Source organism: Leuciscus leuciscus (assembly GCF_965113295.1).
Source record: "Leuciscus leuciscus genome assembly, chromosome: 12".
Lineage (NCBI taxonomy): Eukaryota > Metazoa > Chordata > Actinopteri > Cypriniformes > Leuciscidae > Leuciscus > Leuciscus leuciscus.
The window spans coordinates 26922742-26937634 of record NC_138736.1 but is presented as its reverse complement, the minus strand read 5'-3'; the positions used below and the strand labels follow the sequence as shown (position 1 = coordinate 26937634).

Sequence of the window (14893 nt, the reverse complement as noted above, 5' to 3'; positions counted from 1 at the left end):
ACAAAATATAAGGGAGACTTGTTTGGAGATATGAATTGCTTTTATTATTCAATAAATAAAATCACAAATTACATCTGAGAAAATAGGTAAACAGTAAACAAAAATAAAATAAAAATAGAAATATGACGGTCAACAGACCATGAGGTATTTGTAAAGTTGCCTACAGTGCTTTTATATCTACAGCTCAGTATCTAATTTTACTTGTTCCCTGAAGTTCGCAGACTTCACCCATTATCACATCGTGTGATATGGCGTGAAAATGTTGGTCGATTCAAAACAAATAGGTAGTGAAGTGACTAGTGGTAATGTCATATTAAAAAAATAATCTAAGGTCACACGATCTCAAGTGTATTATCTTTACATAAAACTGGGCCAAATATTTCTAGACAAATTATAGGAAAAGTTACAGAACAAAAGAAAATGTTAATTGAAGGTCTGAAATACACACCTACAACCGAAGAAATAGCACATATAGCTCCGACATATTTAGGCTATTACTTTCTAATAAATTAGGTCTAAATTAAATACAGATTGTTTAAGGCTCCATGAGCGAACGTCTGAAAAATGGATTTGTGCCGTATTCATTAAAAGTGATCCACATATGACAAATAGCCTATAACTCAATAAAACAACACGATCCCAGCATGCTTTAAGTCAAATATGGTTTGTTTGAAAAGAATGACACCTAATGTAAAATTCCACGACAATCATTTCATTAAAAGGATGTATCATCTCACATCCTCACATACACGAAGTGCTTCATTCGTCCTTCGTTCCATCTCTTTTAAATTTTTTCATCTTCATCCTGCGGTTTTGGAACCAAATTTTGACCTGTCTCTCCGTGAGGTTCAGTAGACGGGCGACCTCGTACCGCCGGTCGCGCGTGAGGTAAGTGTTAAATAAAAATTCTTTCTCCAGCTCGAGGATCTGGTGCTTAGTATAGGGGCAGCGTTTTTTACGCGTTGAGCTCGCGTGAAGCCAGTTGGACACAGGGTTGTCTGGGGAAAGGTATAGAGGCATATGGGAAGGAGGGTTTCGAAATCATAAGCGAATAGTGAATAGTTTTTACACAATACCCTATCTAAAATCCAGACGATGGCATAGCCTAAATCACAATAACCCAAACATAGCCTATGTCTCAGAGCCTCGTAACAGTCACGTCTAAAACAATGTAAAATATTTCGCCGTCAAAAATATTAAGCTACAGCAGTTAACTACGAGAATCGTGTTAAATACATAAGAAAGGTGCATACTATAAGTTTAATTTCATTGTACTATCGCACCATCTGGTCAGCCTTACCTGGATGAGCGCCCGGTTTCTCCTCGATATCGCTTCCCTTCTCAGCAGTCCGGCCAGATACTTTCTCTGTGTCGGTAGAACATCCCCCGTTAATGAAGCCTCCGGGAGGGAGTACAGCATGTGAACTGGCCTCGGTGCCGTCCGCACTCGTTCTATTTGTATCGGGTTTGGTATGATAGTGATGATGTACCGTCGGTAGCTCAGTGAAAGGCAGCCCACATGCAGAGTCCAGAAGCCAAGACTGCACGTAATCCCCAGCTACTGGAGGCTGTGTATGCGGCTGATACACTGACGGTACACCACTGGAGAAATGCGTTGGGATGTGGCCCCAACCTGAGCCACCATAAACGGCTTGCTTTGCCGGGAATGTGCAGGGACCGATCTCTGTATGATCTGTGGGTAAAACGGAGGGCCTGTGCTGAATGAGCCCTGAACCTGAGGAAAAGCGAGTCTCCTCGTTGTCCGGCATTACAAGAGAGTCAATATAGTATCCTGTCAAAGCTCCAGATGTCGACATGGCAGGCACGCACTCTCATGCATACACACACATAAAAACATTCACACACACATACAGTAACGCTCACAAAATAACAATCTGTTAAAATGGAGAGGCAACTTCCCCCTCGCAAAGCCCCAGTCAAGTAATAAGTTGAGAGCAAACCGCCATTTGATTGGGTGAGGTACACACGTGACCATTGGGACAGCACAAAAAAAAAAAAATCAATGGAATTTCTCAACAACAAAAAAAAAATAGAAAAAAAAAAGTGAAATGTGTTGCATTGGTTCCAATTAAACTCTTCTATACCTGTATAAACCACAATCGAATAAGCTTAACAAAGAATATACAAAAAAAGCTATACAAAAGGTTTTCTTTTCTGTCTTCAGACAAAAGCCATGGGTAAGAGACATTGGCAGAAATGTATGTAATCAAACTGACACTATGCTGTTATTTTTATTAATAGGATTAGTATTAATATTAATAAAAGCTCTTTCATTTTTCATAAGTGTTCCTTACATTTTCTGTACCAAGTCAGTTTGAATGTTATAACCATTTTGACTTTATTGTCTATTCGATTGAGTTGATCGTTAATATAATAGTTAATATAATGCGTATAATGTATAGCCATTAACTGTCAAATTGTATTTTTCCACATTCGTCATATTCTTTATGGATTTTATACCTTGCTTGATACATGTAAGGCTTCTGTTTGGCTACAAGGTGCATTGTGTATTTTTTATTGTTTTAGTTTGTTTTAGTTTGTTGATATTCAATAAATTTGCAAATACAGAAGATTCTGGATAATCAATAAGAAGTTATCTCTTTTAGTCCACCATTACAGTATATCCTCATTCATACTGAATATGTTGGAATAATGTACTATGTGAAGAGTATATTTTAATGCATTAAGGACACACATTTCTTTAGATATAATTTACCCGCAACAGCTTATTGCTGAACACCAAGTGAAAATATAAATGAATTAGCTGACCATGGTAGCTTCCCGTTAATTCAGGTCGTCGTGTCCATAACAATACATCAAACAATGTAACAATGTTACTAACAACTGTAACCATTTTATTTTAACAATAGTGTAACTAATCCCTCTAAATTTCGTTGTTCAGTAAAATAGTAAAGGTAACACTTTACAATGAGGTTTAATTTGTTAACATTAGCTAGCTAATACATTAACAATATGAACTAACGAAATATTATTACAGCACTTATTAACCTGTATTAATGTTAATTAATAAAAAGTTCATGTTCATATTAGTTCACAGTGCATTACCTAAAGTTAAGAGATAAAACTTTCGATCTTAAAAATGTAGTAGTAAATGTTGAGATTAACATCATTAATAAATCCTGTCCAATTATTGTTCATTGTTAGTTCATGTTAACCAATAAAACCTTATTGTAAATTGTAATAGTATTATAACGATGCAATATTATTATTATTATTATTGAAAATATAATAGGCTTTTAGGTAATATTATATTATATTTAAATATTATTATAATACATTTTGTTGTTGTACGTTTTATTCGGCAAACATTGTCCATAAATAGATTATATTGAATACATTGTATGCTTTAGATATAAATCATGGTAGCCTAGAAGAAGAAGAAGAAGAAGAAGAAGAAGAAAAAAACTGAATCACACATTTAGTATTTAACGGCAAAAGCACACAATATAACACAAAATGCGTAATACAAAAAAACTCAAGTAAAAATGAGTAGCCTAATTACCGTTTTTTCAACCTTTTTTTCTTTTACTTTTTAATCAGGTATATTTTCAACAGCCATAAATACAAATAAAGAAAGTCTAATGTGTATCGGCTCAGTATTATGAGCCTCGTACAGTAGGCCTGATGACAATGCAGACAAAGGCTATATCAAAAACAAATTATATATGTGTGTGTGTGTATATATATATTATATATATATATATATATATATATATATATATATATATATATATATATATATATATATATAGTTAAATAATTTTTCACATTGCTTATTGGTCCGCCAGTGATTACAGATATTCAGAAGCATTTTACAGCAGGAAACACCACTACTTTTCAAAAAAAGAAGAGAGAGAAAAAGAGACGGAAACAGCATGGCCCTTTGAAGCCGTAAACTGGATAGGGTGTTTGTTAACACAACCGAGTTTTACCATAGGCGCTATTCATGCTTTTTAGGTCCTTTAGCTGTACTGGAGTGCCACCATAAAGCCAATCTTGTCTTTTGTGTTCAGCCACTTATACGGCGCAAAGCGGAAGCCAGAAAGGCAATTTCTTTAGCTCAGTGGAACGCCACCGAGGTCGCTGTTGCTTACAGCAGACGTGGCCGATTACGGTGTATTGGACGTAACCGAGGCCTTGTCAAGGCTGTCTACATTGAGTTTGAAAAATCAGTCTCTGCCATCAGCCCGTTTCACTAGCAGAGCGATAAAAAAATAATAATAATGCCGATTATGTTCAAAAGGAGATTGCATTTCGTACAATTGAAAAAGCAAAACTGTAAAATGTATACTGATCTGCTTTGGGTCTGTTTCGATATCCGCTAAAAAAGATCGTAGGTTACTGACGAATGAAACTGGGGCAATTAAGACAGTTTCGTGTTGTAGGGTTTAATTATACAATCCCAACAACATGAAACTACCTAAACCACTCGACAGTCTGGTTCAAATCCTCGGAAAAAACAACAACTAATATTATGCTATGTAAATAAATATCCGGCATTGTCTTTAATTTAATCTTTACAAACAACTATCAAACAACATGCATTTTCCGTACCAGCCAAAACTAGTAATGTCAGAATAGCACCTTACCTGTGTTAACTTGAAAAAAATTACCAAAAAATGACTGTTTTCCAACGCTTGAAATCCGAACGTCTTTATTCCTACCTCTATCCCGTCCCTACTGAGGGTATAGTCACTCAGAAAAGTGACGAGCCTCATAAAGTAGCCAGCAATAAAACGCCACAAAAGCGGACTAAACTCGTATAGACTGTGTCTATGTTGTGGCCGGTCGCTGAAGTAGCCTTGGTTTAAATACATTTCCGCAGGAGAGAACGGAAACGAAATTTATGACTTAAAAAATCCAGAACGTATTAAATGGTGAAAATCCTATATGTTCTCTAAGCGAAACTCAACAAATGTCAAGTAAACACAAAGGCAAAATAGGCCTATACACACACACTGCAAAAGCAACATTGTAGCCCATTCAAGCACAATCATTAGCCCACTATCCACTATGCACTTTTTTTTTTTTCGTCGAGGGTTTATGTCGTTCTTAATTCATTTTATAATTCGTCGTTCAACGACCTTGGTATTTTCAAAATAGATAGATAGCCAAGTAGCCTATGCTAGTAGCCAGTGACAGGCCTATAGTAATTTGTAGACTATAAAAAAATAAAGCGCCTGTACGGGCACGGTTTCAAAATATTTTAACGTAGGCCTATATGATTCTTTAAAAATGCATAGCCTACCCTTACAATTAAATTCAAAATAGACACACTAATACATCCATTTCAATATAATCTATAATCTTCAATTAGGCCCTATATTTTTTTCTTTTTCACAATACTGGGTGCTGTTCTAGGCATATTGCAAGAACAAAGATAAATCGTTTACATTCCGTACGTTAGTATAGGCTTTAACCACATGATTATCATCCAACAAAAATCTCGAAGAAAAAGAAGATGCAGAAAACAAGTAACCTAAAAATATGTCGCTAAGCTTCTGGTCATGATGAAAACTCAACCGTGCTAGAGTTCGCGGGTAATTTCTCCACTTTATACATGGCGGTTCTATAGGGAACTATTTTGACTTGCCAATCGGTCAGGTGCACACTGCAGCCAATTTCTAGGCGGCGCCCTTGAGTCAAACTACATACCCTATATAGAGTGTAGAGTAACCTCTTCTCCAGCAGTAAGGTTTGTTGTTTAGTGCAAGGACAGCTCTTCTTCCGGGAAGTCTTCCGTTAGCCAGTTTGTTGAACACTCCATGTTTCCTGTATGATAGAATTATAGGCTAAAGTGATTGTTTCATGGTCAACATAATAAATGTGAGTGTTGTTTTCAAAATTAAACACAAAGTAACAATATTTTAGATAACGATTTTTACGAACTAATATCAATAATCTTCAGTATTGGCCTGGATTGATGGCATGAATACAGTTGATCTTTATTTCTGTATACATTTTTAATAGAATAGTTCTAACCAAAAGTGACATTCTTTTTACATATATTTTAGTTTAGTTTAGTAATTCATTAGCCTATAGTATACGACATGATTTAAAACCTTTTTTTTCCAACACAGTTTAGTAGGCTTTAGTAGGTATCTAAACCTTTTTTCTTGAGCCATGCAGATATAGCATTTACCTATATGTTTGTTGTTTATGATATTTACCTTAAACTAAATATCTGGAAATATATTAGGCCTAGCCTACTTTTAATTAAATAAATTCATTTATTTTCTGCACCAGATTCTTACATTAATGGCTTTAAGTGTAAAGTTAAAGGTATTGAGAGCAGACCAATTACAAACCGATTACCTTACCTTTGTCACAATACACCGATCAGTAGGCTATATCAAGTGTCAAGTTCTGTAGGCTTGACATATTTCCCAAACGTGCTTTGTTTCCTGTGCTTTTTCCTCATCTCCATCTTGTCCCTTGATAATACTAGCCATATAAGCAGCCATGGTAGAGACAGGATTCGACGTCTGGTATGATATGGTCTATCTGATTCCTGCAAGATACCATGACAAAGTTATTGGATAAGTCCGACGCATCCCGTGAACCATAATCCTCACTCACTGTGTCTGTGGCTGGCTGCTTCTTTAGTGCACTTCCGCTAGTCGAACAACATGCCCGTTTTCTTTGATGTCCTGAGGACAGAGGTAAAAATCTATTCACGATGCGACACGAGCTTCTCCAGACCACATCGCCATAGTGGTCATGGTTTGGACAGCCCCCATTTGTTTAGTTTTGTTGGTTTATAAAATAATCTTCCAAGTCAGATGCTAAACTCCAGCTGCTGATGCTGGTCAACCTGCCAGGTTCAGTCCGCTTATTGATTAAGGAATCCAAATGACGCTCACTCCCCGCTATCTGGACACGCCATTACCGGAAAGTGTTTGGAGATGAGAAAGGACGTCATTTAGGCTATAGCCTACTTCGTTTGACAAACTGGATGTAAAAAGGTGCCCTCGTTCAATTCAGTGCGCACATTTCAACCAGTGGAAGCCTAGAAACACAAAGCCACACCCCTTCCATGCCTTCGTCACCTGTCTGTAGTGTAGCAGCAACTTTTGGACTGCAGAGAAGACCATGTGGGACGGCTAGATTCTCGAAGTAGAGCTAAAAGGTGTGTAGCTATGTGTGGAATTGCGGGTTGCCACAAACCTTTTTTCACCCTCAGTGTTTAAGGAAATACACAACGCTCACACTTTGAAAATTATAGGTTGTTTCAACAGATGTTTGGGTCAAATATGGACAAACCCTATTGGGTTTAAAATTACAATGTAAAAAATGTAAACGAACGGTTGGGTTTCTCCACATTTGACCCAAACAAGGATTAAAACAACCCAGCATTTTTTAGATTGTAAATACGACCAAACAACTATTTTAAAATGCACGCTAATTTGAGAGATTATTTTAAAACATATCGGCCTATAGCCAACTCGAAATCGGGAGAGTCAGTTTACCATCAGCGTGCGTGTTAATAACAATTAAATATTAATGTCGATTCTTTTATTAATACGTATTTGTAGAATTATGTCTGGGACAGACTTTCTGGTGCACAGATAGTACAAATTACCGTCATCAAACTTGGCCAGAATAGACATATTATTCATTTTCCTTAAAACATCTGTATGCTAAAATAAAATAAAACAAACAAAACACTGACAGCACAATGTTTCTTGGGTTGCAAAACACACGTAGACCGATATGACATTAAAAAAAAAAAAAAAAAAAAAATGCTGTTTCAACCCAACTTTGGGTCAAATATGGACAAAGCCAGCCGTTGGGTTACATTTTTAAATGACATTTTTAACCTAAAGTTTGGGTTTGTCCATATTTGACCCAAAATTGGGTTAAAACAACCCAGCATTTTTTAGAGTAAGCCGACCAAACAACTATTTTAAGATGCACGCTAATTTTAGAGATTATTTTAAAACATATCGGCCTAGCCAACTAGAAATCGTGAGAGTCAGTTTACCATCAGCGTGCGTGTTAATAACAATTAAATATGAATGTCGATTCTTTAATTAATACGTATTTGTAGAATTATGTGTGTGACAGACTTTCTGGTGCACATAGGTACAAAGTAGCCTACCGTCATCAAACTTGACCAGAATAGAGCAGACCTATTATTCATTTTCCTTAAAACATCCACATGCTAAAATAAAATAAAACAAACAAAACACTGACAACACAATGTTTCTTGGGTTGCAAAACACACGCAGTCCGATATGACACTGAACAAAAAAAAAAAATGCTGTTATGGACAAAGCCAGCCGTTGGGTTACATTTTTAAATGACATTTTTAACCCAACGTTTGGGATTGTCCATATTTGACCCAAAATTGGGTTAAAACAACCCAGCATTTTTTAGAGTGCACGCTGACACTGGCTTGTTAAAATTCAAGTTTAACAAAAAACGTGAAAAGGGGATTTATAGTTTAAAGACAATCATAAATCCCACCATAGGACCATTTATCTCTCTTTCGATATTTTAAGTTATTTTTTAAATAAGGGCGATCTAACCCTTAACCTTTATTATAGCCTAAACGTAACAGTGTAATTTTAAGGAACTATGGTTATTAAAATAACTAATATTCTTTTGCTTTGCTATCGTGTTCATTCTTCCTTCTCCACTTATTTTCTATTATGCTCTGTAAACCTTTATTTTGGGGATAGGGCTATATAACATTTTATTATTATTATTATTATTATGGTTGTTTGTTGTTTGCCTTAAGTACAGACCATATATAATACACTATCCTAAGACAATAATGTCTGGAAATTTGTCTTAGGTGTCATTTAGTGGTTAGATTCGTGCAGTCTATGGAAAATAAATACTAGGTCTAATAACAAAGTGAGGCTTAGTTTGGGGACTACACACAATTTTAGGCATTACTATTTCAGTCCTCATCAAAATAACAACAGCTGACCAATTCCTTCTTTAATATTTGTCATCTAAATCTTATCTTTGATATGTCTTTTAGTTATAGGCCAAGGTACCAAAGTTCAAATGTCAGATAAACTCAGGACTTTTGCACGTTTCTTTATTCCCAAGATCGAGTTCGCTGTCAGAGAAACCCAAGAACAAAAATCTCTCATTTTATTGCTATCAGCGGAAGCATTTATTTTGCACCAGAGACAAATAGTCCACACGCACTGTAACACTACCCATTCGCCTGCTCTCTCCTTTTCATGTTGTTACTGAATCCCTCTTGCGGGAAGTCGCGATAATGTATCACAATCACAAACACCATTTATAATGCAATTTGTCAACCGAAGAGAGAAAAAAAGAAATGTGCAGACAGCATACTCACTGTTAGCTATATTCTCCAGTTAATGTTCAATGATCGCTGAAAGCTCGAATGAAAATGTAAGCTACTTCATTTCTGAGGCCACAATAAATCCTTGATTACAGCTGGCAATAAATCACCGTAACCATTTTTGTAAAACATTAATCTAATAATTTTGCCTAAAATATATAAGCGAAAACGCATATCTTTCGGATCCTTAATGGATTTCTTAAACGACGGAGCATAGTTAATTTGCCATAAACTTTTTGATTTAGTGGTAAAAGTTGTGTTATTAGAGTTAATGCCCTCATATTTTACACTATCATATTTAATATAATAAGAACGGTAGACGTTTAGTGTTCTGGATCCAGACAGTTAAAGTTGTGGAATGTTTTAGTGACTTGCTGAATTTAAGGGAGATCGGTTGGAACACCTGCAAAGATCTCAAAAGATTTGGGTCTGCAGTCGATGTTCCACGGCCATGACATTGATCTCACGAGTGCCTCCCAATGGAGGCCGTTTGAACATGCTCATGATGGGACAGTTATTATTGCAAGTAAATATAGACAGAAAAACTAATTTTCCAAAAAAGGAAATAAAGCAGATGAAACAGCACAACGCGCCTAAAAAATTAAAAAGAAAAGTGTTAAATTAATACAACAAATAGAAAGCACACGAGCACTTCGTAATGCCGCCCCTCAATATCTCTTTGCCTCTGTACCCCTGTCCCCTTGGAATCGTGGCTAATAACCTTGGTTCTCAGACAGTTTATGGCACCACGCTGCAATTGCCCAAATGCTCCAGACACAGACAGCTTTTATGGTCGTGTTGCTGAAGCAACAAGGAGGATGTCCCCGTAATTAGGCGGATATACCTCAGCGCCTCAAAGGATGCACCAGCCAGGCCAAGTCGCTTTGCAGCAAGCAACCATAAAGCTCAGTCTTTCTCTCCCCCTCTTATACTTTCTACTTTCTTTCTCCCTCCCTCTGACTTAGTTTATTGCTCGTAGGATGCCATATATGAACGCTACGAGTACGGCCATAAACATTCAGATGATAACTGCAAATACTGTAACCACAGTGCAATTGAAAATTTGTAAGGTAACAATTGCTTTATCCCATGGTCCGAGAGAGTTCTTGAGAAAAAAGGAGAAAACAACAACAACAACAACAATAAACAACAACAATAAACATTGTTCTTCAAGAATGCACATAATGCGCATGTTTATGCTCATGCAATATTTTGCCTATATACAATTATAAGAAAACGGTGTACTACAAATATACTTTGTAACTCTTTGGTTATTTAATTTAGGAAATATATGTTAAACATTATGTTCTGGTGATGATGTTCTGGATTACAATCGGCCAAACCTTATTTTAACCCCGTGACAATGTACATCACGGTGTAGAAGAACATGGGCAAATAGGTTTCTTGTGAGAACAGTCATGTAAAGAGTCCACTTCTTAAAGATGACCTTATTCGAGTCCGGAAATGTTGTTTATGACTGGGATGAGATTGAGCGAGTTTGCATTTTCCGTGGTCAACGAGCTTATTGTCTCTTTGTTCAGAGTTTGCACCAAGTGAAAACTTTGAATATAATGAGTACATAGTTGCTTGTAATGAGTTTAAATTTACAATTCCGAGACGGCATAGAAGAAAGTGTTATTGATTAAGGTGTTCACTAACAACGATAGTGCTAGCAAATCAAATAAATAATTCGAAAATTGGGTGCAGTCTGCTTCTAGCACTTTTTCTTCTATTTGGTCTTACAAAAGTCATTGGGCCAACTTGTACAACATTCCTCCACAGAAATTAACACGCCATACGAATGGCCAGTCAAAAGTCTTTCCTTGTTTAGACCCATATATTTCAGCCATTTGCATGTCCATCATAAATGCAAGGGGAGAAGTAGCCTAGGCCTACTTTTTTAGTGTGTATCACGAGCTTATAATTAAATAATTTCTGTTCGCCACAAAATTGTATACGTTTATTTATTACGAGCATAAAACCTAAAAACGTACATAAATTATGTGAATTTAAATCCAGTCATAGGACTATATGCTCTCTGTAATTGTATACAAGTGAATGGTGCCTTGTCACGAACTTGAAGTTAACCGCTGAGAGTCTATAACGTCTCGTATGTGATCTCATTATTGCAGCTGTTGTATATTATCTGTTGATATTTCCTTGTTCTAGAGCAGTGGGTTGGTGTAGTACTGTAACCGGTCCCGATTTAGTTTCTTTTCCTTCATGCGCCGGTTCTGGAACCATATTTTTACTTGGCGATCGGTGAGGTTAAGCATCCGTGAGAGCTGAAGTCGTTTCTCTTTGTTGATGTACACGCTGAAGAAGAATTCCCTCTCGAGCTCCCGAATTTGAAATTTAGTGTAGGGACATCTCTTCTTGCGTACCCTGGGTCCACCTGAGACAATGAAAAAAAACACACACACAAAAAACGTCATTGCTCTTAGTCTAGATTATAAAAGATAAGAAAAGCCTATAGGCTATAAAATATTGATTATTGAAGTTATTAATGTCAAATATATAAATATAGGCTAAACGAATATATAATGTATTATTACATAGGCTATATTATTATATAACATTATATTACTCATATAGGCTATTATCATTATGAATAGGCTAATAAAATTAGTAATGGTTGTCAGCGTTATTACTAAATACGAAAACAACAAGTCGAACTGTTTTATTTTAGCCTACAAGCTACATATTTTTTTATCTAAAGCGTTGTAAAATTATATATATAATAGCATATTCTTATTTTTTGAACCAGTGGGAAAAAACATGCATGAATTACCAGAGACACACGAGAAGCTTGCTACTCTAAATGTTGTAAGCATTCCTGTGAAATCACTGCGGCCACTTAAACGCATTTTAAAGTTCAAGTTAAAAGTTTCAAGTCTTTTCATGGCCAATTTCAATTCCAAGCACGTGATTCTCACAGTTTATAAGTAGCCTAGGTTTTGTTGGGAAAATCTCAGGCCCTCTATAAACCTTATACGCTTATAAAACAGCATATAAAAATTTAACAGGAGCGGCAAGATTGCAAACTTTCTCGCATGACAGTCTCGCTGAGCTCATACTTACTGCTCGCACCGCTAGTCTTTTCCTCATTGTTTCCGGAAGAAGATTCTGGACTACTGGTCTCCTGTCGCTCCTTTCCTTCGGAGTCCTGCTCCGGCGCGGGCGCTGGCGTTGGCTGTTTGCTGGAGTGCGTTTTATCCCTCGCTGCAAAGTCGCTGTTCGCTACACTGTCCGAGCCGCCGTAAGCGTTGTCGAAAAACTGGTCAAATGCTTGAGGAAGCACCCCGTTTCTTCCAACACTGCCGTAGAAATTGTGCGCGGAGGTCGAGTTCGATGAGTGATAATACGCAGATGCATTATTTTTGGGGAACATTTCACCAACTGTCGTTGCCGCTGGTAAACACTCCCTGTGTACAATGTCCTCCGACGGATAACACTGAGCCAGTGGACCCCGGTGAGGCCATTTACCGGACGCGTCAATGGCATAGTCACGGAATGTAACCTCCCTGACATGTTGTACCTGAGGCAGGTTAGAGGAGTAAGAGTAGGTGACGGGACGAGAAGACTGACTTTGAGATAGAAAAGAGGGCAACGTGGAGAAATCAGCACCCGGAACGTAATACGTGCAGCTGGGCAGATACATGTTGGAGCCAACGGAAACCCTCTCGTCAAAATCCATCATTGTACCCGCGCAGCGTCTAGCTTGGGCTAGCGAGACCTATACGCAACGCCCACAACATGCTCTCATGTGCGCGTGCCTCTTACCCGCGTTGTAGGGGTATCGAGAGGCAGAAATGTTGAGACGTAAGATGACGTGGAAATTCATCTCTGTCCAGTCCAACTGAGGCCATGATCACGTGATCTGGAAAAGAAATTGATAGATCCTCGCTCACTGTTTGTATATTGACGAGAAAGCTATCCATGAATTACGAATGTAGCCTATTTGTAATGTCTTTGCGAAAACTAGTTTGTGAAGATTAAAAACATCTCTGTTGAGGCGGCGGAACACAAATAATCAGGGTTGTGTTCAACTGACAGGGATGTTTGAATATATTTTAAACTGGAAAATAGACGTTATGATGTATTACTGTTTTCTAAATGAAATTCTAAAAAACAATTAGGCTATATAAAGTATTCCCAGAATAGCCTGCTGTATACTCTTATAAGCTTATAAGTTTATAATTTTAATAAATATAAAAAGCAAACAAGTCTTTTTATATGAAGGCTGTTGAGAAAAGTGTATGGTTTCTGTAATCCAGAAATCATATAGGCCTAAAACAAAATATTTAGAAATATATCCACTATACCTTACAGTCTTTCAATCATACTTCTTATTTTGTTTTCATTAAGTTATTTGACAAAACAAATGCGAGCAGTGATAGCCGCATGACATTTAACAGTTAATGATTATGCATATAAATCTGAACACATGATTTGTAGTAATAATTAGGCCTAGATTGTTAGGCTACTTCTCTGTTCAGTTTTTGCAATACTCATTCCAATACCAATTAATGTATAAAGGATTGACGAATAACCTTCAGATGCGTATCACCGCGGCCTCTTTGTGCGTTAACGCGATAGGCCTAAAGTTTTGACATAGGCCTAAGTCTACTAAATAAGTGATAGGCTGCATAATTTAAACTTCAATTAAAAAATTCCACAGTATATACCGGGACCTTATTTTATATAGGCCTTATATTCTGGCAACTATCTCACATTTCAGAACCTTGTTATTGTTATTTTAAATATCATGTGTGTGACATTTTGTTTTGGCTGCTCTTCTAGAAAAGTTTTTTTTTTTTTTTTTTTGAAAGACCCGAGAATAAACAAGTTTAACCGTAGATTTTAAACCTGGATTAGGCCGGTATAAAGGCCTAGCTTTTCCACAACGCATTACCCTTAATCCCCATACGTGCCTCAGAGGAACGCAGAGGGAGGTGAGAAACATGAGCCTCGTTTAGTGCAACGTTTATAATATTTGCACGGTGTGCTTGTCGGGCTTTTAAAAATATTCTGTTTATACGATTCTATTACCACCAGTAATAGGTTCTTCACGACAAATAGTAGAATGACACAAACACAAAATCGGTGGCCCCGAGACCAGATGCTCCGCCTCTTCGTCAACTCATGACAAATTCCGCGCCGTGTGCTTTAAAGCTTCCAGCATTTGGGACCTAGTGCAACGGAAACCTAGGATGGGCAAGCATAGAATTTGATGCAGTTTGTACGATCTATATAGTGCGACCCCCTGTAGGCTACATCCTTTTTTTCTTCTTCTTTTTTTTTTACACTACAGAACTATGCTGCTCAGCCGAGATGAATGGGTAGCACTGACGCATATCTCAGCTAAAGACAACAATTTCTCTGTACTCCAAAAAAGTAAGTAACGACTCTAAAGCGAAGCGCTACAGTTTAAGAGCAAGGTAAGATTAGTTTAGACAAAATAATAGCTTATTTATAATAACAGGAACATGGATTGAAATAATACGAATATATGAATAATAC

At 36.9% G+C, this 14893-nt stretch overlaps 2 protein-coding genes and 1 long non-coding RNA gene across 3 annotated transcripts; all 3 read right to left on the bottom strand.

The window, feature by feature from the left end:
* On the bottom strand, positions 1 to 3093 carry hoxa9a (homeobox A9a). Its single transcript, XM_082185081.1, has 2 exons — positions 1301 to 3093; positions 1 to 998 (listed from the first exon to the last, which is right to left on the bottom strand). Exons 1-2 carry the CDS (start codon positions 1815 to 1817, stop codon positions 760 to 762), a joined length of 756 nt encoding a protein of 251 aa, XP_082041207.1. The 5' UTR covers positions 1818 to 3093; the 3' UTR covers positions 1 to 759.
* Positions 3094 to 5697: 2604 nt separating this feature from the next.
* Positions 5698 to 7004, bottom strand: LOC309510342. The gene is made up of 3 exons (XR_014210320.1): positions 6622 to 7004; positions 6363 to 6553; positions 5698 to 5814 (listed from the first exon to the last, which is right to left on the bottom strand). It is a non-coding gene; the product is annotated as an uncharacterized lncRNA (long non-coding RNA).
* A 3467-nt stretch (positions 7005 to 10471) lies between these two features.
* Positions 10472 to 14191, bottom strand: hoxa11a (homeobox A11a). Its single transcript, XM_082186041.1, has 2 exons — positions 12452 to 14191; positions 10472 to 11765 (listed from the first exon to the last, which is right to left on the bottom strand). Exons 1-2 carry the CDS (start codon positions 13068 to 13070, stop codon positions 11536 to 11538), a joined length of 849 nt encoding a protein of 282 aa, XP_082042167.1. The 5' UTR covers positions 13071 to 14191; the 3' UTR covers positions 10472 to 11535.
* Positions 14192 to 14893: the final 702 nt, after the last annotated feature.

Bases quoted from the DNA above. Each gene is read 5' to 3' on its own strand.
- hoxa9a (XM_082185081.1), bottom strand. From the start codon at position 1,817: ATGTCGACATCTGGAGCTTTGACAGGATACTATATTGACTCTCTTGTA. The intron at 999-1,300 runs GTAAGGCTGACC...ACCTTTCCCCAG, and splicing joins GAAACCGGGCGCTCATCCAG to ACAACCCTGTGTCCAACTGG.
- hoxa11a (XM_082186041.1), bottom strand. From the start codon at position 13,070: ATGATGGATTTTGACGAGAGGGTTTCCGTTGGCTCCAACATGTATCTG. The intron at 11,766-12,451 runs GTAAGTATGAGC...TCATTGTCTCAG, and splicing joins AAAGACTAGCGGTGCGAGCA to GTGGACCCAGGGTACGCAAG.